The 24,519-nt window shown below is 48.1% G+C and overlaps 1 protein-coding gene and 2 long non-coding RNA genes across 6 annotated transcripts in view; 1 reads left to right on the forward strand and 2 right to left on the reverse strand.

Annotated features, from left to right (window-relative positions):
• LOC118153116 (uncharacterized) overlaps window positions 1-5,652 on the reverse strand; it is a 32,014-nt gene extending 26,362 nt beyond the window's left edge. For all 3 annotated transcript variants that reach the window (XR_013534156.1, XR_013534158.1, XR_013534157.1), the window contains exon 1: window positions 5,605-5,652. This is a non-coding gene — a long non-coding RNA (uncharacterized LOC118153116). The remainder of the gene's footprint in view (window positions 1-5,604) is intronic.
• A 112-nt stretch (window positions 5,653-5,764) lies between these two features.
• Window positions 5,765-9,403, forward strand: LOC128931740 (serine/threonine-protein kinase MARK2-like). Of its 2 annotated transcripts, none has more exons than XM_078368969.1 (2): window positions 5,765-7,551; window positions 9,221-9,403. In XM_078368969.1, exons 1-2 carry the CDS (start codon window positions 6,007-6,009, stop codon window positions 9,263-9,265), a joined length of 1,590 nt encoding a protein of 529 aa, XP_078225095.1. In that variant the 5' UTR covers window positions 5,765-6,006; the 3' UTR covers window positions 9,266-9,403. The 2 variants fall into 2 exon arrangements, with proteins under 2 accessions (XP_078225095.1, XP_054109859.2); XM_054253884.2 differs by lacking the exon at window positions 9,221-9,403 and adding an exon at window positions 7,968-8,147.
• On the reverse strand, window positions 8,613-23,953 carry LOC118153113 (uncharacterized). Its single transcript, XR_013534155.1, has 6 exons — window positions 23,839-23,953; window positions 22,810-23,127; window positions 22,019-22,267; window positions 9,401-9,554; window positions 9,171-9,280; window positions 8,613-9,067 (listed from the first exon to the last, which is right to left on the reverse strand). It is a non-coding gene; the product is annotated as an uncharacterized LOC118153113 (long non-coding RNA).
• Between the last annotated feature and the right edge of the window lie 566 nt (window positions 23,954-24,519).

Consider the following 24,519-nt stretch of genomic DNA (forward strand, 5'->3'; position numbering starts at 1 on the left):
AATGCAGCAGTAAGAAGCAGGGAAAGAGTAGAACAAAAAGTTCAATCCACAATTGACTCAACAACCAGTTGCGATAACTCACTACCTTCGAACTAGTCTGTATTTTTCAATATATTTCTTCATTAATTATAGTCACCATGCTGAACAATATATCTTTCTCTTTTTTCTTTGACGGGGGGGTTGGTCGGGGGGGGACTGGAGTCTCACCCTGTTGCCCAGGCTGGAGTGCAGTGGCACAATCTCAGCTCACTGCAACCTCCACCTCCTGGGTTCAAGTGATTCTCCCACCTCAGCCTCCCAAGTAGCTGGGACTACAAGCAGGCACGCCATCATGCCTGGCTAATTTCTGTATTTTTAGTAGAGACAGGGTTTCACCATGTTGGCCAGGCTGCTCTTGAACTCCTGACCTCAAGTGATCCATCCACCTCGGCCTCCCAAAGTGCCGGGATTACAGACATGAGCCACCATGCACCCGGTCATTTTTTGCTATTTGCATGAAGAATGCCAGTGGTATTTTAATAGAGAGTGCATTGAATCTGGCTGGGCAAAGTGGCTCATGCCTGTAATCCCAGCACTTTGGGAGGCCAAAGCAGATGGATCACCTGAGGTCAGGAGTTCAAGACCAGCCTGGTCAACATGGAGAAGCCCTAGCTCTACTAAAAATACAAAAATTAGCCAGGCATTTGGCACCCGCCTGTAGTCCCCGCTACTTGAGAGGCTGAGGCAGAAGAATTGCTTGAACCCAGGAAGCGGAGGTTGCAGTGAGCCAAGACTGTGCCACTGTGCTCCAGCCTGGCGACAGAGCAAGACTCTGTCTCAAAAAATATATATATATTTTTTTCAAATTCTATTTGTTGTAACATCAAACACAGATATAAAAGTCTCCAGCATATAGGACCTCCACCCTACAATGTTAATTAAAACAGGAGGGAAATTCGCTGGTGGAATCATTGGAAACTTTCAGGTGTGATTCTTTGGAGGAGAACATGGGGGCAGAAGCAAAGTCAATTATTTTTTAGGAGTTTCATTGGATTTTAAAAACCTTTTCTTTCAAAGTTGTTAACTGAAATGTCAGGAATAAGTTACATTGTTCACTGATCCCTTCCCCAAACAAAGAAGAACTTGCTACTTGGAGGCCCCTGATCAATCACTAGAGATTGAAGCGCAAGAAAGGAAACATTGTTGACTGGAGATGCTGTTCCTAGACCTCCACAGGCTTTGCAAGTATCTTGGCAAATATAGTTAAATAAAATATAAAAACAAAGATTGTAGTTGTCTTGCTTCTTCTCACTGTCTGCGTTTCAGATGTAATGAGAAGAAAATCACTAGTTTATGACAATCTTATATAGTTGAGTTTGATAAGAATGACTTAGAAACGCTTCCCAATAAAAAAGAAAGAAAGAAATCAAAGTCCAATAAAGACCCAGAAGAGAATAGAAATTACTAAAAGTCACAGGTTTTAAAAATTTAGTTTCAAGATATTTATCTGAAAAATCATAGATCAATGTAGATAAAAATTAACATTGTCCTTCCGTATTAGCATTTGGTATTAGCACTTGACAAATACTTAAATGTTGCATGTCTGATGAGAATTTACTTCCCAATTAGATTTTTTAGTTGTTTATTTTCACATTTCTTGAGGCAAGCGGTACAGAATGTAGTGGCCAAGGTCATGGCGCAGGAGCGGTTTGAAACCCTGCTTCTCTACTTACTGTGTGTGTGACCATGGGCAAATTACTTAACCCCTCTCCTCCCCAGTTTGCTCATCTGTAAAATGACGGTGATGAGAGTCCTTATCTCTTGCGGCAATAATGAGGATTCAATAGGACAGCTCACATAAAACTCTTAGAATGGGGACTGACATTTAGTAAGAGCTCAATACATGTTAGCTATTTTTAAGTTCTGGAATACAAGTGCAGAATGTGTAGGTTTGTTACATAGATACACGTGTGCCGTGGTGGTATGGTGTACCTGTCAACCCATCATCTAGGTTTTAAACCTCGGTTACAATACTATTTGTCCCAATGCTCTCCCTCCCCTCGCCCCCTACCTCCGACAGGCCCCGGTGTGTGTTGGTCCCCTCTCTGTGTCCATGTGTTCTCTTCGTTCAACTTCCACTTCTAAGTGAGAACATACGGTGTTTGGTTTTCTGTGCCTGTGTTAGTTTGCTGAGAATGATGGCTTCTGGGTTTATTTTTACTTATGTCATGCCAAACCATACAATGTTATGAAAATTACTGTGATTATTGATCAAACACACAGGCCATTGGAGGAAAAATAAAATAAATTCTCAATGTTTACAGAAGAATACAGGAAACTGCTTTTCTTAACATGTATTCACATGGTCTTTCATTTCTAAAGAAGCTGGTGTTGGCCAGGCACGGTGGCCCATACCTGTATACCTGCACTTTGGGAGGCCAAGGCAGAAGGATTGTTTGAGCTCAGGAGTTCCAGACCAGCCTGAGCAACACAGTGAGACCTTGTCTCTAGAAAAAAATTTAAAAATTATCCCAGTATGGTGGTGCATGCCTGTAGTCCTAGCTGCTCGGAAGATTGAGGTGGGAGGATTGCTTGAGCCCAGGAGTTTGAGGCTACAATGAGCCATGATTATGCCGTTGCACTCCAGCCTGGGTGACAGAGCAAGACCCTGTCTTAAAAAAGGAAGCTGGTGTTAATCTCCCCTTCATGTAACCCACTGCACAGATGTGTGTAGCTCCAAGTGCACACAGCCTTCCATCTCTCGGCCTAATGTTACAGGAGAGTGGAGCTGGGGGAATTACAGGCAATTTCAAAGAGGGGAAATAGGTAGGAAGGAAACAGCTGGAAATCCCTGGAGTAACCTTACTCGTCTGATCAAAAGTACACGTCAGACTGGCAGAACTCTTGTTCATGTTCGAAACCAAAGGTTGGTAAACGTTTTCTGTAAAGGACCAGATAGTAAATAGTTTTAACTTTTGGGCCGTACGGTATGTATCATAACTGCTCAGCTCTACTTCTGAAGCACAAAAGCATCATAGATAACAAGAAAAAAATGAATTGTGGCTGCCTTCCCATCAAACGGTACATACAAAAGCTGGGGTGGGTCACGGTTTGCCAACCCCTGATCTGGAATACACCTGAATGTGGTGCATAGCCTCCATTACGTTTCTTGTAAAATTGTCTCAATTTGAAGCTGGAGGTCCTTTCTTCCCCTCTGAGATTCCTTCTTCCACTCTCCCCCCCACATTTTCTATCTGCAGCTTTATTCTGGTGGCAACCCAAAAGGTCAAGGCTTGGCTCCATCCCGCAGCACAGCAGGATATTGGCACAGACTCAACCCTCCCAGGTTCTCAGAATGGAGCTCATACAAAGCTAAGCCTCTTGATGATACTGACGACCTCACAGAGCTCAGTGCTTAGTATATTTTGTTTTTTGAGATAGGGCCTTGTTCTGTCATCCAGGATAGAGTGCAGTGGCACAATCTCAGCTCACTACAACCTCTAGCTCCCTGGATCAAGTGATCCATCCATCCCAGCATCTGGAGTAGCTGGGACCACAGGCACAAGTCACCAAGTCTGGCTAAATTTTGTATTTTTTGTAAAGATGGGGTTTCACCATGTTGCCCAGGCTGGTCTTGAACTGGGCTCAAGGGATCTTCCTGTCTCGGCCTCTCAAAGTGCTGGGATTACAGGCATGAACCACCATGCTTGGCCAAGTAATTAGTTTTTAATGGAAAATGAGTCTGTATCTTTTAAGATCTTTGGAAAGATATCCATTCTTCTTCCCTCACAGCAGCTAGCACAATGTCCTACACCCAGTAAGTATCTGTTGATGTTAGTGTGAGGTCATGGCAACTGTGACTTTATCCCTTTGTACATGAGTTTGGTGAAGACCTGGCTTTCTCGTTCCAGAAGCAGAACTGAAGCAAATTCCTTTTCTTTTGGGAAAACAGACCTTTTGCAAAGAGACACGGATTCTCACAGGAAAACAAACCTGTCTTCCTGAGACTCATAGGGGAGTGAGTGGGGAGGTGTTGGAATCCTCGGGGGAAATTATGGGTTATGGTTTCTTTCTGTTCTAGATAAGGGTTCGGCACAGGCAGATCCTGAGAAAAGTGGAGTCCTTTATTGCCCAGTGGGAGATGGCATTTCCAGGAGCAGTCCTGGCTGGTGCAATGGTGGCTGCTTGTACTGTTTCTTTAGGCTCTTATAGGGCGATAGCCAGGGCAGCTCCCTAAAGAAAACAGCTGGGTGGAATCCTTATCCTTAACAACATGGCTAGATCACAGGGGCTGCTGGCCTTATCCTATCAGGGCAACCAGTGATTTCACCATGTCACCAACTACTCCTTTAGAAACCAACCGCATTGTTACATTTCAAGCATAACACTAGTGCCCAAATCCACTCTGCCATATTATAACTCAGCTGCATCAGCAAGTTTATTGCTAAAAACCTAGAGTCTCAATATGAGACAGCCTGAAGATGTAAGAAAGTAAGTCTAATTTCACCATAGCATTTACTTGGCTGTGTGTACGTGCACACGCCACGTCCCGGGAACGAGGAGATTTCCCCCAAAAAGCTCTAATCAATTCACTTTAGTAATTTCTTGTTTGTTTCACTCTGATACTGAGTTTTCTTCTCATTCAAACATTCATTTATTCATTGAAATATTAGTCGAGTGTCCTCTATGTATCTATCCATTGTCCTAGGTACTGTGGACACCACTGTAAATAAAACATGTAAAACACTTGCTTTCGTGAAGTTTATATGCAAGAGTCTGACAAAGAAATATGCAAGTGAAATATGCAAATGTCAGATGTTGCTAAGTGCAATGGAGATCAATGAAGTAGGGAGGGTGGTGAGAGAGCTGCAGAGATGTAGACTGGTTGGGGGGGTGCTGTGAGCAGCGGGACTCAATCCCTCCCAACCTGGCCCCTGTCACTCGTTCAGACGAGTGCATCCCTCCAGAGAGCCACCCTCGATCATCCTGGGCCTTCACAGAGGCTACCCTCCTGCCCTTGTCCCTACTCACTTAGGCGACCCCTCCTCACACCGCAGGGCTCAGCACACTGGCCTCCAGAGAGCCCCACTTCTTCCCTCACCAGCGTTCACCTGAGGCCCAGGCCACTCTTCTCTGGCCCCCACTTCACCTGGTGCTTCTCACGCTGAAGGAGCTTCTTGGCTGGGGGGCCTTCCTGAAGAGGCTATGGGCTCATGGAGGGTAGGGTATGTCTGTTTCCTCTGTGTCCATTACATAATCTCAACCACATGAGGAAGGAAAAACCCTACAAGGAAAGGAAAATATTCTCTCCCTTCTCAATGGTTGAGATCAACCATTGAGAGATGAAAGAAAAGGAATTGAATATTTTGCATGTAGACATGAGGAGATCTTCAAAATCCAAAAGCTATTTCAGATTTTGAAATTACAAATGATTGAAAACCACCATGGCACGTTAAACCTATGTAACAAACCTGCACAATCTACACATGTACCCCAGAACTTAAGAGTACAATAAATATAGAAAAAGAAACTACAAATGAAAATGCTGTTGAAGCGTTGTACCAGTTTAAATAGCTGGGAAATGAAATATCAATCTCTATAATCCATCTAGACAAAAGCACTTACTTTTTAAAAGAGGAAGATGTTTTGAGGACCAAAAGAGAGAACACCTCTGTGAAAGATCCCCAGCCATGATTGGCCCCTGCTTTGCTCTGAGCTCATGAAAAGCCTTTGTGATGTCATAACAGACAGGCCTATATAAGGCCCTGGCTGGGTCATGGTTTTTGGTCTGAGAAATCCCTGGAAGCTTTTTTGGTGACCTGTGGACTCAGACCAGCTTAGCGATTACGAGTTGTTTGGGGTGGTGGGGGGAGTTTTTGTGGGAGGGGCGTTGTTTTTTCTGGGTAGCGTTGTTAGCATAGTTAATATAGTTAGTATTGCTTAGTGTTTTAGTGTATTTGGGATAGTAAGTAGTGTTGTTTACTGTAGAGTTAGAGTAGTTACTTGGATAGTGTATCTAGAGATACCATGAAGCAGGGATTGGCCTCCACCTCACCTGCCCTGCGGCCACCTTACTATCAAATACTGAAATTCATAGGCCGTGGTGCCTTTGGCGAGGTCACGCTGGCCCGGCATTTAATAACTGGCACCCGGGTGGCGGTGAAAACAATCAACAAAACCGGCTTCCTCCCTAGCCACAGAGAGACGACTATTTTAAAGTCGGTGAGCCACAGTAACATCATTCGGCTTTACCAGATCATTAATACCAGAGAGGCGTGCCAGCTGGTATTAGAATACGCAGAAGGAGGAAGCCTGGCCGACTGGCTCGAAAAAAACATCATGGAGGAGGAGGAGGCCCGAGGCATGTTCCAACAAATGCTGTCCGCCGTGAGCTACCTCCACAAAAGAAAAATCGCACACCGAGACCTAAAACCTGACAACATGCTGTTAGACGGTAAAGGACATATCAAAATTTCCGATTTTGGATCAGCCACGATTTACCATGAGGGGCAGAGGCTGAGAGCAGGTCATGGGACCCTCCCCTACATGGCCCCAGAACTCTTTGGGGCCCAGGGCTATGAATGTCCCGCCATGGACATATGGAGCCTAGGCGTCACGTTATACCAGATGGTGTCCAACAGTCTGCCCTTCTTCGCAGTGAGTCGTTTCCAACTGATATCCCTCATTCTATCTGGCCAGTATGTTATTCGGCACTATTTTTCAGAAGGCCTAAAAAGCCTAATTAAAAACCTTTTAATATCTAATCCCAATGAGCGGCCGACAGTAGACAAAGTCTTGAGGGACCCGTGGGTGAACAACGGCCAGGACTTGCCTCCAGCGACGTATGAACAGCCGATTGAAGACCACCCGAACTGTGAGACCATAAGGCTCTTGGTGGCCATGGGATTGAAGCCAGAAAACATCGTAACGGCAATTGAAGGCCACGTCTTTAATTATCCCATGGCCACCTACCGTATTTTAGATGGAGAAAAAAAGCCATCCATTACCACTCCACAGTCTCTTGCTCCTGGGGATCCTACATGTTTAGTCACTGAGATTTCCAGTTCACCTGCCGGCCTTCACAGGAAGTCAGACCCCCAGCATGCCCCCACAGCCTCCCTGACCATCGAGCGCAATTGTGGAGCTGTAGAAAACTTGGCACGGCAAGCCCTCCAGTGTGACCGTGTGGCCTCCTCCATCGTAAGTGCCATAGGCGGTGGTGGTGCTTTAGAAACCTTGGCAGAGCAAGCCCCCCAGCGTGACCTCGTGTCTGCAGCCTCCACCAAGTGCTCCACCGGCAGCGAAAATTTAGAAACTTTGGCTCAACCAGCCCTCCCGCATAACCTCACGGCCGCCTCCACCCAGATCACCACCCAGAGCACCGTGTCTCAACAACCAGGACACGAAGGCAGCGTCCTCCAAGCTGGGCAGCCCGAGGCTGTGTTGGCCCGGCCAACAAGAGGCTGGAGCTGCCGCAGGGCTGCCCGAAGGTGCATTGCCATAATAAGGAGATGCTGCTGCTGCCTGGGCCTACCCAAGAGGCAGAGTAAGAGGGCCCACCCAAGAGAAAAAGTAAGCTGCACTTCTTGCATTTTACTATATTTATTCTGTCTTTATTAGTATTGTTTTAATTGGCAAATCATGCCTGTACATTCATGGGGTGCAGTGTGAGGATTAGATAGATGTGTGCACTGTGGAATGAGGAAATCCCACTACTCGGCATCTCCACCACCTCAGAGAGACCGATTCCACGTGATGCCCCGGAAGTGTTGATCTAAACAAGTTGACCCCATTGAAGTAGCCAGTAGATGGATGGTGATCCGGGGCCGGAGAGTGGCAGAGGGAGGGAATGCGGGGTATTGGTCAAAGGACCAAAGTCTAGACAGGAGGAAGAGGTTTTGACTCTAGTGCACAGCAGGGTGACCAGAGTCAATAAGAACGTATCGCATTTTGCAAAACATGTTCATGTCAAATGTCTCTGCATTTAGATTGGAGAGGACGAAGGCCCTGAGGTCCAGGAAAATTGAAACCTGAGACGCCCAGGAGCAACGTCGGAGCCTGCAGCACTTTATATTAAAAAATATAAAAATAAATTTATCATTCTGATAAATGACCATTTCTTGCTTCTTGCAAATCTTGTAGTAGCATTGGAAAGGTGGCAGGTGGGTTGCAGACACTCTGCTGCTTTGTGCCCTCCCTGCACAGGACCAGGGCTAAGAGAAGGGCAAGGCGTGAGGCAAAGGAAAAGGCAGATTTACTAGCACCTGCCTTAGTCGAAAGAAAAGCGGGGATAATGAAAGGATGGAGGAGGACGTGCAAGAGAGCAAGAAAAAGATAGAGCTAAACCAAAGTCTAAAACCTGGCCCAGACTGGAGAACGGTCTATAAAGATCATGCGGTTTACCCCCATGCAATACCTAGTGGTGGCATATGATCCAAACTGGTGGGTCACTGTCTTACACTACTACTATTGTGGCTATAGGAGTATCAGGTAAAAATGAACAAAAACAAACCCTTTTGCCAATCAAAATATGTCACTGGAAGGCAAGAGGTGCGGCACAAGTTCTTATATCTTCCCAGCTGCCCTGTTCCTTTGTTGGGGAGGAATCTGCTCCAAAAACTACAAGTACACATTTCGTCTTTTTTTTTTTTTTTGAGACCGAGTTTCGCTCTTGTTACCCAGGCTGGAGTGCAGTGGTGCGATCTCGGCTCATCGTTAACCTCTGCCTCCTGGGTTCAGGCAATTCTCCTGCCTCAGTCTCACGAGTAGCTGGGATTACAGGCACGTGCCACCATGCCCAGTTAATATTCACCATGCCCAGCTAATTTTTTGTATTTTTAGTAGAGACGAGGTTTCATCATGTTGACCAGGATGGTCTCGATCTCTTCGATCTCTTGACCTCGTGATCCACCCGCCTCGGCCTCCCAAAGTGCTGGGATTACAGGTGTGAGCCACCGTGCCCGCCTGTGGTTTGCATTTTTAAAGCTCCCTGGGCTGCAGAGAGGAAAGGCTGTAGGGGGCGGGCATGAAACAGGTAGGCAGGTTTCCGAGGTTGCTTCCGACGTGGGGCGGGGTCGTCTGGCAGCGGCTAGGAGGGCGAACCAAGGGAGTACTTACCACTAGGGGGAGGGCCTTGGCCAACACCTCTGCTCAGTGGGGAGCCAGGCCCCGCCCCAGTTGGTACCTCCTACCTTGCCCCAAGTGAGGGTCTTGTAAGGAACTTTCTCTCCGTCCTCCGCAGGGTGGAGCGGAGCTGTCTGGGGTCTGGAGTCCGGGAAGAGTCTAAGGCTTGTGAGCGGCCCTGCGGCGGGAGGGCGGGACCAGGAGGTTGACATCGCAGGGCCTGTGCGCACCCAAGCTCAGCAAATAAGTCTCGGCCAAGACTGCCTGGCTACCACCAGCTCCTGCGGAGCATGCGCACCTGGGAACTGCCAAGCCGTGCCACATTTTCTCTCCTTCTGGCCTGGCCTTCAGAGATCGACCCACAGCGGCTGAGCCTCCTCTACTGAAGGCAGCTCCCAGGGCTTCAGAAACTCGCAGTCAGTGGTGGGAGAGCTGGGAGAGCCGGAACAGACCTGCGCAATAAGAACCAGATGATGATGTTGCTGTAGTAGTTTGCAGAGCGCAGAGAAGGGAGCAAACGGCGACAGCAGAGAGGAATCCAGAAGGCTTCCAGGAGGAGGCACCATTTGTGATTTGGGATTGCAGCAGGAGGAGGAAGTTGACAGGTGAATAAGGGGAGGGCATGCCTGCCAGGCGAACCGTCTGTGATGGGGAAGTGTCCAGTCTGCACCATGACCCCACTGTCCATTTTCCTGACTAAGTAGGAACCACTGGACTCCTCTCTTGTCCTGGGCCTTTTTGTTTAGTCCATCCTTTATTTTATTTTATTATTATTTTTTGAAATGGAGTCCCGCTCTGTTGCCCAGGCTGGAGTGCAGTGGTGTGATCACAGCTCACTGCAACCTCTGCCTCCCCGGTTCAAGCGATTCTCCTGCCTCAGCCTCCTGAGTAGCTGGGATTATAGGAATGTGCCACCACCCCTGGTAATCGTTTTTTTTTTTTTTTTTTTTTTTTTTGAGACGGAGTCTTGCTCTGTCCCCAGGGTGGAGCACAGTGGTGTAATCTGGGCTCACTGCAACCTCTGCCTCCCGGGTTCAAGCAATTCTTCCGCCTCAGCCTCCCGAGTAGCTGGGACTACAGGCCTGTGCCACCATGCCCGGCTAATTTTTGTATTTTTAGTAGAGACGGGGTTCCATGTTGGCTACTGTGGTCTCGAACATCTGACTCAGGTGATCTGCCCACCTCGGCCTCCCACAGTGCTGGGATTACAGGTATTAGCCACCACGCCCGGCCAATTTTGGTACTTTTAGTAGAGAAGGGGTGTCACCGTGTTGACTAGGCTGGTCTCGAACATCTGACTCAGGTGATCCGCCCACCTCGGCCTCCCACAGTGCTGGGATTGCAGGCATGAGTCCTCGTACCCGACCCACCTGTTTATGTTTAGCTCATTTTCTCCCCACCATCCATCCCTGTCCATACCCCCACTCTGCCTTTGCTGGAGCCCTAAATCACTGCCCTGGCCTTCCATCCTCTCAAGGCATCTGCCCCACCACTGCCAGGGTGCTCTCTTCCTTGCTTCCTCTCTGTAACCCCTGCCCACCCTGTACCTCTCAGCCACAGCACCTGCTCCAGCCCTGGTTTCCTCACAGCTGCTTGGTTTTAGGGCTAACAGGATTCACTGCATGTGATTACTTGCTCTTGCCACGGGAGACGCAGCATGAAGGCAGGCCCTGGGGGTGCGGGCAGAGGTTTCAGGGGAGCTTTGTCTCCATGTCTGCAGTGTCCAGCATGGTGTCAGGTTCAATATATGACAGTAGCCTGAATGAGCAGAGGGTGGCGTGCAGCAGGAGGCTTGAGGATAGGGGTGGGTGAGAGCTGCAGAGGCAGGCAGGTGTTAGACTACATAGAGCCTTACATGCCAACCTAAGCAGCTTGGCATTCATCCTCAGAGCAATGGGAGCCAGAGAGGGCTTGAGACCTGGGAGAGTGGCCTGGTAAGATGTCTGGTGAAGGGCCAGGGGGCTAATGTGGAGGCTGTCACAGTGGTTGCAGTGAGCAGGGACAGTGGCAGGTGGGGTGGACAGGAAAACAGGGAAGTGGTTCTCAACTGGGGGCAATTTTGCCACCCCCCCCAAGCATTGAGCATTGCCTGGAGACACACCAGTGTCACAACTTGGAGAGTGCTACTGGCATTGAGTGGGTAGAGGCCAGGGATGCTGCTTAGTATCCTCGGGACAGCCCGAATAACAAGGAGTGATCTGGCCTTAAGTGTCAACAGTGCTGAGGGTGAGAAACCACCCCCCACCACCACCACCCTGTGTTCAAGCAATTCTCCTGCCTCAGCCTCTTGTTAGCTGGGATTACAAGCATCAGCCACCACGCCCGGGTATGTTTTTGTTTTAGTAGAGATGAGGTTTCTCCATGTTGGTCAGGCTGGTCTCAAACTCCCGACCTCAGGTGATCCTGCTGCTTCAGCCTTCCAAAATGCTGGGATTATAGGCATGTGCTACCACGCCCAGCTAATTTTTGTATTTTTACTAGAGATGGGAGTTCACCATATTGCTCAGGCTGGTCTTGAACTCCTGACCACAGGTCATCTGACTGCCTCAGCCTCCCAAAGTGCTGGGATTACAGGCATGAGATGAGTCGCCGTGCTCAGCCGCACCTGGGTTCTCTGCTGTTCCTTGCCCACACCCAGCTTACCCTGCCTCAGGGCCTGTGCCCTCACTGTTCCCTCTGCCTTGGAGGCCCTGCCTCTGGGAGTCTATGTGACTCATTACCTCATGTCCTGAGGTCTCTGCTCAGCGGTCACCTTCTAAAGGGGTATTTCTTTTTAATTTTTATTTTTTTGCAGAAATGTGTGCAACTAAAGGAGTATGTCTAAACCACACAATGTTTAAAAAAAAAAAAAAAGGCAATGGGTGCTGTGGCTCACTCTGGCAACCAATCCCAGCACCTCGGGAGGCCAAGGTGAGTGTATCACTTGAGCCCAGAAGTTTGAGACCAGCCTGGGCAACAAGGTGATTTTTAAATTTTTCAATGGCTAATTTTTGTTACTTTTAGTAGAGATGGGGTTTCGCCACGTTGGCCAGGCTGGTCTCCATGTTAAGCAGGCTGGTCTCGAACTCCTGGCCTCAAGTGATTTGCCCACCTCAGCCCCCCAAAGTGCTGGGATTCCAGGTATGAGCCACCAGGCCTGGCCTATTTTGCCCTGCTTTATCTTCCCTCAGATCACTTTCATCATGTAACATATCATATATTTAATTTGTTTATGTGCTTGTTGACTGTCTCTCTTAACTGGAATGTAAGTTTCATGAGGGCAGGCATTGTTGCCTGTTTTGTTTGCTGCTGTGAGCCCAGCTGCCTAGCATATATAAGGTATTCCTTGACTAAAGCTAGGCACGGGAGCTCGCACGGGTAGTCCCAGCTGTTTGGAAGGCTGAGGCCAGAGGATCGCTTGAGATCAGGAGTTCAAGACCAGCCTGGGCAATATAGCAAGGCCCTGTCTCAAACAAAAATCAAACATAAAATATTCCTTAAGTATTGCTTGAATGAAAGGTATGAGTGAAAAACTACCAGGAGTCAGAGAAGTAGGAAGGAAATGAAGAGAAGATAGGATGGCAGACAGCAGTGCAGGGGCTGAGTGGACCCTGGGAGAAGCTGGGGTCCTGGCCTGGCCTGGGCATGAAGCCTCAATCATCTGCCGTCCCCAGGTCCTTCCACCCAGGCCTGCTCTGCTTTACCAGCTCCTAGACATGGCTCCTCTAGCCCAGGCAGATGGCCAGGCCTGAACAGAGTGTCTTTACCCTTCTGATAAGCTGCTTCCTCTCAGGGCCGCAAAGGGCAGAATGTGTCCTGCTGCTCAGGAAGTGCCCAAGAGCCTGGACAGGCCCCTGGAGTGAGCAAGGGGCTGGGCATTTGCCACCTTGGCAGCTATCCTGTGCAGAGGCCAAGCGGAGAGGAGCAAGGGGCAGGGACCAGGGCAGATCCCTACCCTTCCCCAACATGCCCTACTCCTCACAGTCAGCAAATCTCCATTTTTTTATTTTTACTTTTTGAGATGGAGTTTCACTCTTGTTGCCCAGGCTGGAGTGCAGTGGAGTAATCTTGGCTCACTGCAACCTCTGCTTGCTGGGTTCAAATGATTCTCCTGCTTCAGCCTCCTGAGTAGCTGAGATTACAGGTGCCTGCCACTATGCCCGGCTAATTTTTTGTATTTTTATTTTATGTATTTTATTTATTTATTTTTATTTTTATTTTTATTATTTTTTTTGAGATGGAGTTTCGCTCTTGTTACCCAGGCTAGAGTGCAATGGCGCGATCTCAGCTCACCAAAACCTCCACCTCCTGGGTTCAGGCAATTCTCCTGCCTCAACCTCCTGAGTAGCTGGGACTACAGGAGTGCACCACCACGTCTGGCTAATATTCATATTTTTTAGTAGAAATGGGGTTTTACCATATTGGACAGGCTGGTCTCGAACTCCTGACCTTATGATCTGCCCGCCTTGGCCTCCCAAAGTGCTGGGGTTACAAGTGTGAGCCACTGTACCCAGCTTTATTTATTTATTTATTTAGACCGAGTTTTGCTCTTGTTGCCAAGGCTGGTGTGCAATGGCATGATCTCAGCTCACTGCAACCTCCACCTCCCAGATTCAAGCGATTCTCCTGCCTCAGCCTCCCAATTATAGGCAGCTAATTTTTTTTTTGAGATGGAGTTTTGCTCTTGTCTCCCAGGCTGGAGTGCAGTGGTACAATCTTGGGTCACTGCAACCTCTGCCTCAGGTTCAAGCAATTCTCCTGCCTCAGCCTCCCAAGTAGCTGGGACTACAGGTGCCCAGCACAACATGGGCTAAATTTTTGTATTTTTAGTAAAGACAGGATTTCACCATGTTGGCCAGGCCAGTCTTGAGCTCCTGACCTCAGGTGATTCACCCGCCTTGGCCTCCCAAAGTGTAAGGGTTACATGCGTGAGCCACTGCACCAGGCCATTTTGTATTTTTATTATAGACAGGGTTTTGCCATGTTGGCCAGGCTGGTCTCGAACTCCTGACCTCAGGTGATCCACCACCCCCCGCCCACTATAACCCCCGGCCTCCTAAAGTGCTGGGATTACAAGCGTAAACCACTGCACCTGGCCAACAAATCTCTGCTGAGAAGCTGTTGGGAGTACGGCTGTGAACATTCCCTGCCCTAGCTGGGTTTCTGTGACTGATTGCCTGCAGCTCAGCTTCTTTTGAACCTGAGAACCCAGATGCAGGTTCCCAGCCCCCTCGCCCCAACAGGCTTTTTTGTTTTGTTTTATTTTGTTTTTCAATACAGGGTCTCACTCTGTTGCCCAAGCTGGAGTGCAGTGGCACGATTACGGCTCACTGCAGCCTCAAACTCCTGGGCTTAAGCAATTGTACCATCTCAGCCTCCCAATTAGCTGGAACCACAGGCATGCATCACCACACCTGGCTAAATATTTTGTATTTTTTGGCCGGGCACAGTGGCTCATGCCTGTAATCCCAGCACTTTGGGAGGCCGAGGCGGGTGGATCACAAGGTCAAGAGATCGAGACCATCCTGGTCAACATGGTGAAACCCCATCTCTACTAAAAATACAAAAAATTACCTGGGCATGGTGGCACGTACCTGTAATCCCAGCTACTCAGGAGGCTAAGGCAGGAGAATTGCCTCAACTCAGGAGGCGGAGGTTGCAGTGAGCTGAGCTCGCACCATTGCACTCCAGCCTGGGTAACAAGAGCAAAACTCCATCTCAAAATATATATATATATTGTATTTTTTGTAGGACAGCGTTTCACTGTGTTGCCCAGGCTGGTCTCGAACTCCTGGGCTCAAGTAATCCACCTGCTTTAGCCTCCCAAAGTGCTCAGATTACAGGTGTAAGCCACTGCACCCAGCAATTTTTTGTTTTCTAAGATAGAGTCTTGCTCTATTGCCCAGGCTGGAGTGGAGTGGCATGATCTCGGCTCACTGCAAACTCTGCCTCCCGGGTTCAAGCTATTCTCCTTCCTCAGCCTCCCAAGTAGCCAGGACTACAGGCGCATGCCACCAGCAAATTTTTAAAAACGCTTTTCGTAGAGATGGGGTCGCTCATAGGCCTCCTCCCAGCACGCATTACTGACTTGGCTTCTCCCACCAGGAGGCTTTTGCTGTCTGTGGCCTTCACTGTCACGGACAGGCAGGGTGAGCCAGGCTCCATGCTCTCTGGCCTGGTCTTTGAATCTGTACCATGGGTGCTAGCCTAGGGTCTCCTGGTGCGCTCCAGGGCCCTAACCTCTGAGGTCCCAGTTAGTGCAGAAAGAGAGACCATTGCTGAGATGTCATCTGTGATGGTTTTAAACGTGTGCCAACATGATTTGGCACTCTTCCCATTGAGACATAGGATCTGTGTCCCTCTCCCTGATTCTGGGAGGCTTCTGTAAGTAAAGTTGGGTGGGTACGTAATAAAAGGCCATGCAGTTTTCATCCGCTTTTCTCAGGACCCTTGCTCTGGGGTAAGCCAGCCCCAGTCTGACTGCCCTGAGATTGTGACACTGGAGAGGCCAGGTGGAGTCGCTCTGATCTACAGCCCCAGCTGACCTCTCAGCTGACAGCCAACACCACCTGCCAGCCATGGGAGGGAGCTGTCTTGCGCTATTTGCCCAATTGAGGCTTTCAGATGACTCCAACCCCAGCTGACATCAGACTGCAATCATATGAGAGACCCCAGTTGAGAACTGCTTAGCCAGGGCCCTCCTGAATTCCTGACCCACAAAATTTAGACCAAAAAAAAAAAAAAAAAATGGCTGCTGTTTCATGCCACTAAGCCTATCTGATTTGCTATGTAGCATTAGTCATCCCTAGATACCTGCGGGGCATTCGGTCCAGGAACCCACTTGGATCATCAGGGGATTCCCCTCTGAGGATACTTAAGTCCTTTATATAAAACGACATATTTGTGTATAATCTGCACCTATGTACTTTAAATTATCTCTCATATACTTTAAATTATGCCATATACTTTATACTTCAAATTATCCCATATACTTTAAATTATCTCTAGCTGGGCGTGATAGCTCACACCTATAATCCTAGCACTTTGGGAGGGAAAGGCAGGAGGATTGCTTGAGGCAGGAGTTTGAGACCAGCTTGGGCAACATAGCAAGACCTTGTCTACTAGAAATTTAAAAAAATAAGTAAGTTAGCTGGGTGTGGTGCATGCATCTGTAGTCCCAGCTACCTGGGAGGCTGAAGTGGGAGGATCACTTGGGCTAGGAGGTTGAGGCTGCAGTGAGCCATGACTGTGCCATTGCACTCCAGTCTGGGCAACAGAGTGAGACCCTGTCTCAAAAGAATTTTTATTTTTATTTGTTTATTATTTTTTTTTTGAGACAGAATCTCACTCTGTCGCCCAGGCTGGAGTGCAGTGGCATGATCTCTGCTCGCTGCAACCTCCACCTCCTGAGTTGAAGCGATTCTCCTGCCTCAGGCCCCTGAGTAGCTGGGATTACAGGTGCACACCACCATGCCCAGCTAATTTTTGTATTTTTAGTAGAGATGGGGTTTCACCATGTTGGTCAGGCTGGTCTCAAACTCCTCACCTTGTGATCTGCCCACCTCGGCCTCCCAAAGTACTGGGATTACAGGTGTGAGCCACTGCACCTGGCCAAAATTTTTTAAAAATTAAAAAAAATTATCTCTAGATTACAGTCATTATAATGCCGAATCCACCTTTTCTTAAATTTTTCCTGAGATGGAGTTTCCCTCTGTCTCCCAGGCTGGAGTGAAGTGGTGCAGTCTCAGCTCACTGCAACCTCTGCCCCCTGGGTTCAAGAGATTCTCCTGCCTCAGCCTCCCGAGTAACTGGGATTATAGGTGCCTGCCACCACACCCAGCTAATTTTTTTATTTTTTAGTAGAGATGGGGTTTCCCCATGTTAGCCAGGCTGGTCTCGAACTCCTGACCTCAGGTGATCCACCCACCTTAGTCTCCCAAAGTGCTAGGATTATAGGTGTGAGCTACCATGCTCAGGGCCTGCATCCTGGGGAACCCAAACCAAGACAGAGATACCAAGATGAGTCTTCAACAAACTTAGAATCAGGCTGGGAGATGAAATCCACATGGTTGCCAGGCTGGAGTGCAATGGCGCAATCTCGGCTCACTGAAACCTCCAACTCCCTGGTTCAAGCGATTCTCCTGCCTCAGTTCCAGAGTAGGTAGGATTATAGGCACAAGCCACCACGCCCAGCTAATTGTTGTATTTTTAGTAGAGACAGGGTTTCACCATGTTGGCCAGGATGGTCTCGATCTCCTGACCTTTTGATCCGCCTGCCTCAGCCTCCCAAAGTGCTGGGATTACAGGCGTGAACCACCGTGCCCAGCTTTTTTTCCAGATATTTTCAAACTGAGGTTGGTTGCATCTGCGGATGTGGAGGCGCAGATACAGAGGGCTGGCTGTAGTAAGCGGAACATTGCCTCAAAGCCCTTCCCGGTTCTTTCCTTAGTCCCTGCCTACCATAGCTCCTAGGGTGAACCTCTCCTGGACTAGACCCAAAGCTGGGCGATGGCTCACTGGGCTCTGAAAATGGATTGAGGGAGTGAGGGGGGCTGCTCATCATTCCTCCAGCCCCCAGGGTGTAAACAGGAAGCCCTTGGCTAACCCTGATGGCCGTGAGCAGCCACACACCAGACAGATGAGCCACTGGCAGCACGTCCCACCCCAGGCCCTACCGTTGGCCAGGACCAAGGTTTCCCTGATGTTTGCCTCTGTGCCCATCTGGCCTTTAACCAGGCCCTGCCCTCAACCTCTGGCACCCCACATCTCCAAGGCCTGACCTCCTAACCCTGGCCTACTGGCTGAGCAGGGCTGGAGCCGGATGAAGACAGGATGAGCCGTGACCAGGGCTCCCAGCTTCAGGGAACTGAGGCCTTAGATGTGGCTAGGGCTGGAGTCAACACTAGAAAGACTGACCGGCAAGAGGAGGGCATGTGAGGGCGAGGCTGGTAACAGGGTTGCCTCTGGAGGGGAGGGAATGTCTGGGGCTGATGGAGGGAGATGTTTTCCTGTCTGCCCCATTTTTTTTTTTTTTTTCTGATGCGGAGTCTCATTATTGCCCAGGCTGGAGTGTAGTGGCGCAATCTTGGCTCACTGCAATCCCTGTCTCCTGGGTTCAATCGATTCTCCTGCCTCCGCCTCCCCAGTAGCTGAGATTACAGGCGTGTGCCACCACGCCTGGCTAATTTTTGTAGTTTTAGTAGAGACAGCTTTTTACTATGTTGGCTAGGCTGGTCTTGAACTCCTGACATCAATTGATCTACCAGCCTCGGTCTCCCAAAGTGCTGGGATTGATTACAGGTGTGAGCCACCATGGCCAGCCCCCTATTCACCTTTTTACCAGTTGAACATTCCTTGTGACTGTGAAACCCGGTCCAGATACACACCTACATGCTTATATGAACACACGGATAGATGACAGCAAAAACAGTCACCTGTGAGGGAGGGGACTGCAGCGTCCTCGAAGTGGCCTGTTGGCAGGAAGGCTACAGGAACGGGAGAAAGTTGCGGCAGTTGCCCTGGTGTCTGCCTGCATCCCTCAGCTTTCCTCCCTACCTATGAAGACTGTTTACTGAGCTCTTGGGCAACTCTCTGCCTTTTTTCTGTCTGTGGGAGGATGGCTGGTCATGGTCACAGGGCAGGCCGGAGGTCCAGAGAGTTAAAGCAGCAGCCTTCAAGGAATGACCAACCAGCAGTTGATGAAAAAACACCCTTCTGGGAGAGACGATTCAAGATGGCCGACCACTAACAGCTCAGGATTGTAGCTCCCAGTGAAAGCTCAGAGAACGAGACGACGCCACATCTTTAGACGAATTTTCGTCACTCACCGATTAGCCGATTCCCAGTGGAGGAGTCCCACGGGTCGCCAGCGTGACTCTTGTGGCCGCCGCAGCGGTTTTGCCGGCGTCTCGGCGCAGCAGCTCTTCACGCAGAGCCAACGGGACTGCTTCCCCTACTGACCGGAGTTTGGAGCTCGGGGAAGTCAGAGCCGCTTGTTGCGGACTCGAGAGGGAAGCCAGACCAGAGATTCCCGGGCAGAAGAGCACCATCAGTCTTACTGCTGCTATTTAGGCTGCCACAGTGGGTGGCTCGGATCCCAGCACTGGGAATCAGTAAGTCGGACGTTGACTCAGAAAACTAATTAGAAAGGCGGTTCATCTATAATGAAGGGAAAAAAACAGCCTAAGAAGGCCGAGTATACTCAAAATCAGAACCCATCAGCAACGGAACAAGCCCTGATGGAAAAGGACTCATCAGCAACCGAACAAGCCCAGATGGAAAAGGACTCATCAGTAACAGAACAAGCCCTGATGGAAAAGGACTGTGTTCCATTATCTGAAGTAGGCTTTAAAAGGTGGATGATAAGAAACTTCTGGGAGTTAAAGGAACTTGTTCTAACCCAATGTAAAGAAACTAAGAACTTGGAAAAAAGGTTCGATGAAATGTTGAAAAGAATAGACAATATAGAGAGGAATACAAATGAACTTATGGAGTTGAAAAATACAACACGAGAACTTAGTGAAATATGTACAAGCTTAAACAGCCGAATGGATCAAGCAGAAGAAAGGGTATTAGAGGTCGAAGACCAACTTAATGAAACAAAACGACAAGACAAGAATAGAGAAAAAAGGATAAAAAGGAATGAGCAAAGTCTCCAAGAAATATGGGACTATGTGAAAAGACCTAATATACGCTTGATTGGTGTACCTGAATGTGACAGAGAGAATGAAGTCAAGCTGGAAAATACTCTCCAGGACATTATCCAGGAAAATTTTCCTAATTTAGCAAAGCAGAACACTATTCAACCCCAGGCAATACAGAGAACACCACAAAGATATTCCTCAAGAAGACCAACCCCAAGGCACATAATCGTTAGATTCACCAAGATCGAAACGAAGGAGAAAATATTAAGGGCAGCCAGAGAGAAAGATCAAGTTACCCATAAAGGTAAGCCTATTAGGCTTACAGCAGATCTCTCAACGGAAACCCTACAAGCTAGAAGAGAGTGGGGGTCAATATTCAATATACTTAAAGAACAAAACTTTCAGCCCAGAATTTCATATCCTGCCAATTTAAGCTTTACATTTGAAGGAAAAATAAAATCTTTTAGGAACAAGCAAGTACTCAGAGATTTTATTACCACCAGGCCTGCTTTACAAGAACTTCTAAAAGAAGCATTATACACAGAAAGGAACAACCAGTATGATCCTTTCTAAAAATACACCAAAAAGTAAAGAGCATTAACATAAAGAAGAATTTTTTATCAACAAAAGGACAAAATAGCCAATTAATATCAAATGGCAGCAACCCTAAAGTTAAATCAACCAAATCTCCCAATCAAAAGATACAGACAAAATCCAACGGTATATCCAAAGATATGCATAGACTCAAAATAAAGGGTTGGAAAAAAAAAAAAAGTACCAACCAAATGGAGAGCAAAAATAAATAAATAAAAAGCAGGAGTTGCAATTTTCACATTTGACAAAATAGATTTCAAAGCTATAAGGATACAAGGGTAAAAGGATTAATGTAACAATAAGAGATCTTAACACCCAGATACATAAGACACATAGTGAGATTTAGATTCAACGAGACAACAAATTGATAACGATATCCAGGATTTGAACTCAGAGCCAGAACAAATAAACACAATAGAGGTCTCCATTTTAAACACATAAAATATGCATTAACCACTTTAAACACTCAAAATATTGATCGGCCATTATTGAAACCCATTTTAGGAATGAAGTAATATTCCTTTTTCCCTCTTTTTCTTTTTTCCCCTTCTTTTTCTCTTTTTCCCTAAAAAAAAAAAAAAAAAAAAAAAAAAAAACACCCTTCTGGGCATGGTGGCATGCATCTGTCATCCTAGTGACTCAGGAGGCTGAGGTGGGAGGATCACTTGTGCCCAGGAGTTCAAGGCTGCAGTGAGCTATGATCCTGCCACTACACTCAGGCCTAGGCAATAGAGCAAGAATTTTTTTAAGTTGCAGTCTCTCTCTTTTTTTTTGAGATGTAGTATGGCTCTTGTTGCCCAGGCTGCAGTGCAATGGCGTGATCTCAGCTGACTGCAACCTCCACCTCCCAGGATCAAGTGATTCTCCTGCCTCAGCCTCCCAAGTAACTGGGATTATAGGCATGTGCCACCATGCCCCGATAGTTTCGCATTTTTAGTAGAGATGGGGTTTCTCCATGTTGGTCAGGCTGATCTCAAACTCCTGACCTCAGGCAATCTGCCCGCCTTAGCCTCCCAAAGTGCTAGGATTACAGGCGTGAGCCACTGTGCCTGGCCGAAAGATCTTATCTCTTAAAAAAAAGAGGCTGGGTGCAAGGTGGCTCACTGCTGTAATCCCAGCACTTTGAGAGGTTGAGGCAGGAGGATTGCTTATGCCCAGGAGTTTGAGACCAGCCTGAGAAACATAATGAGACCACGTCTCTACAAAAAGTAAAAAATTGGGCCGGGCGCAGTGGCTCACGCTTGTAATCTCAGCACTCTGGGAGGCCAAGGAGGGTGAATCAACTGAGGTTAAGAGTTCAAGACCAGCCTGGCTAACATGTTGAAACCCTGTTTCTACTAAAATTACAAAGAATTAGCTGGGCATTGTGGCACACGCCTGTACTCCCAACTACTTGGGAGGTTGAGGCAGGAGAATGGTTTGTTCCTGGGAGGTGGAAGTTGCAGTGAGCCGAGATTGTGCCATTCCCTCCAGCTTGGGCAACAGAGCGAAACTCCAGCTGAAAGGAAAAAAAAAGTAAAAAATTATCTGGGCATGGTGGCATGCACCTATAGTCCCAGCTCCTTGGGAGGCTGAGGCAGGAGGATCACCTGAGCCCAGGAAGTTGAGACTACAGTGAGCCATGATTGTGCCTCTGCACTGCAGCCTGGATGACAGAGCAAGACCTTGTCTCAAAATAATTAATCAATGAAACAACAAACCCCTTGCTGCCTGGCAGCTGGCGTGGGTCAACTCTGAGGCATACTCTAGCCTGGCTCTCTGAGCTCTCCAGAGGGCTATAACTGCTCACAGTGGTGACTGGTTCCATGACGTCTCCATTCTTGGCATCCTTCCCTCCCGTGTCACTTCTCCATTCCTCTGCTGGTGTTTGCCGTGGGCACCCCCCCCACACACACACATTCAAGTGTGTGTCCTCTAACCTTTGTCTCAGGGTCTGCATCCTGGGGAACCTAAACCAAGACAGAGGTTCCAAGATGAGTCTTCAACAAACTTATAATCAGGCTGGGAGATGAAATCCACAGAGTTATGATAATGAAGTACTATTAATAATAAGAGAGCAGGGTCGGGCACGGTGGCTTACGCCTGTAATCCCAGCACTTCAGGAGGCCGAGGTGGGCAGATCTCCTGAGGTCAGGAGTTCAGGACCAGCCTGGCCAACATGGTGAAACCCCGTCTCTATTAAAAATACAAAAAATTAGCTGGGGGTGGTGGCGGGCGCCTGGAATCCCAGCTACTCTAGAGGATGAGGCAGGAGAGTCGCTCGAACCCGGGAGGCGGAAGTTGCAGTGAGCTGAGGTCGTACCATTGCACTCCAGCCTGAACCACAAAAGCAAAACTCCCTCTCAAAATAATAATAATAATAATAGAACATATATAATAAATCTAGCCAAGATGACCTGCCTCTTTTAAGTATGGGCTCTGTGCCAGGGACTGGTCATTGGGCACAATGTCTCTTATCTTGCTGAAGCCAGATAAGAGTATTCATACTCACCAGAGTCCTTGTGTTACTCCATTTGCATTGCTATGAAGAAATGCCTGACACTGGGTAATTCATAAAGAAAAGAGTTTCATTGGCTCATGGTTCTGCAGGCTGTACAGGAAGTATGACACCAGCATCTGTTCCTTGTGAAGGCCTCAGGAAGCTTGCGATCATGGTAGAAGGCAAAGGGAAGCAGGTGTCTCACATGGTGAGAGAGAGAGCAGCCAGACGTGGTAGTTCATACCTGTAATCCAAGCACTTTGGACGCCAAGGCGGGCGGATCACCTGAGGTCGGGAGTTCAAGACCAGCCTGACCAACGTGGTGAAACCCTGTTTTTAAATTTTAAAAAAAAGAGAGAGAAAGAGAAAGAGAGCTCGTGAGAGAAAGTGGTAGTAGGTGCCACACTCTTTTTTTATTTATAATAAATAAATAAATTTATTATAATATTTATTTATTTATTATTTATTAATTTTTTTTTTTGTAGAGACACTCTTTTTTTTGAGATGGAGTTTCGCTCGTTACCCAGGCTGGAGTGCAATGGCAAGATCTCGGCTCACCGAAACCTCTGCCTCCTGGGTTCAGGCAATTCTCCTGCCTCAGCCTCCTGAGTAGCTGGGATTACAGGCACGCGCCACCGTGCCCAGCTAATCTTTTGTATTTTTAGTAAAGACAGGGTTTCACCATGTTGACCAGGATGGTCTCGATCTCTTGACCTCGTAATCCACCCACCTCGGCTTCCCAAAGTGCTGGAATTACAGGCGTGAGCCACCGCGCCCGGCCCGATCTCACATGAACTCAGAGCAAGAACTCTCTCGTCACTGCAAGGAGGGCACCAAGCTATTCACAAGGGATCACCCTCATGACCCAAGCACCTCCCACCAGTCCCCACTTCCAACACTTGGGATTATATTTCAACATGAGAGCTGGAGGGGACAAATATCCAAACCATGTCATATTGCCCCATGACCCTCCAAATCTCATATCCTTCTCACACTGCAAAATACAATCATCCCTTCCCAATAGTCCCCAAAAGTCTTAACTTGTTTCACTATCAATCAGTCAAAAGTCCCAAGTCCAAAGTCTCACCCAGAGATGAATTTCTTCCACCTCTGAGCCTGTGAAATGAAAGACAAGTTACTTACTTCCCAGATACGGTGGTAGTACAGGCATCAAATAAACATTCTCATTTTTAAAGAGAGAAATTTGCCAAAAGAAAGAGGCAAGAGACCCCATACAAGTCCTAAATCCAGCAGGGCAGTCATTAAATCTTAAAGTTTTGAAATAATCTTCTTTGACTCCCTGTCCCACTGGGGAGCTCTGGCCTTGTGGCTTTGCAGGGTGCAGCCCCTGGGGGTGCTCTTGGTTGAAGTTGAGTGCCTGCAGCTTTTCCAGGTTCAGGAGGCAAGCTGCCCATGGCTCTACCGTTCTGAGGTCTGGAGCATGGCAGTCCCCTTTCCACAGCTCCACTAGGCAGTGTCCTGATGGGGACTCTGTGTGGGGATTCCAATTCCACATCTCTCCTCCCCTGTGGCAGGCTTCTGCCTTGGGCACCCAGCCTTTCTCATACATTCTCTGAAATCTAGGGAAAGCTGTCAAGCCTTCTTCATGCGCAGTCTGTGCACATGCAGACTTAACGCCACATGGGAGCTGCCAAGGCTTATGGGTTGCACACTCCAGAATGGCAGCCCAAGCCATATCTGGTGCCCTTTGAGCCATAGCTG

This window comes from Callithrix jacchus, chromosome 4, assembly GCF_049354715.1.
Source record: "Callithrix jacchus isolate 240 chromosome 4, calJac240_pri, whole genome shotgun sequence".
Lineage (NCBI taxonomy): Eukaryota > Metazoa > Chordata > Mammalia > Primates > Cebidae > Callithrix > Callithrix jacchus.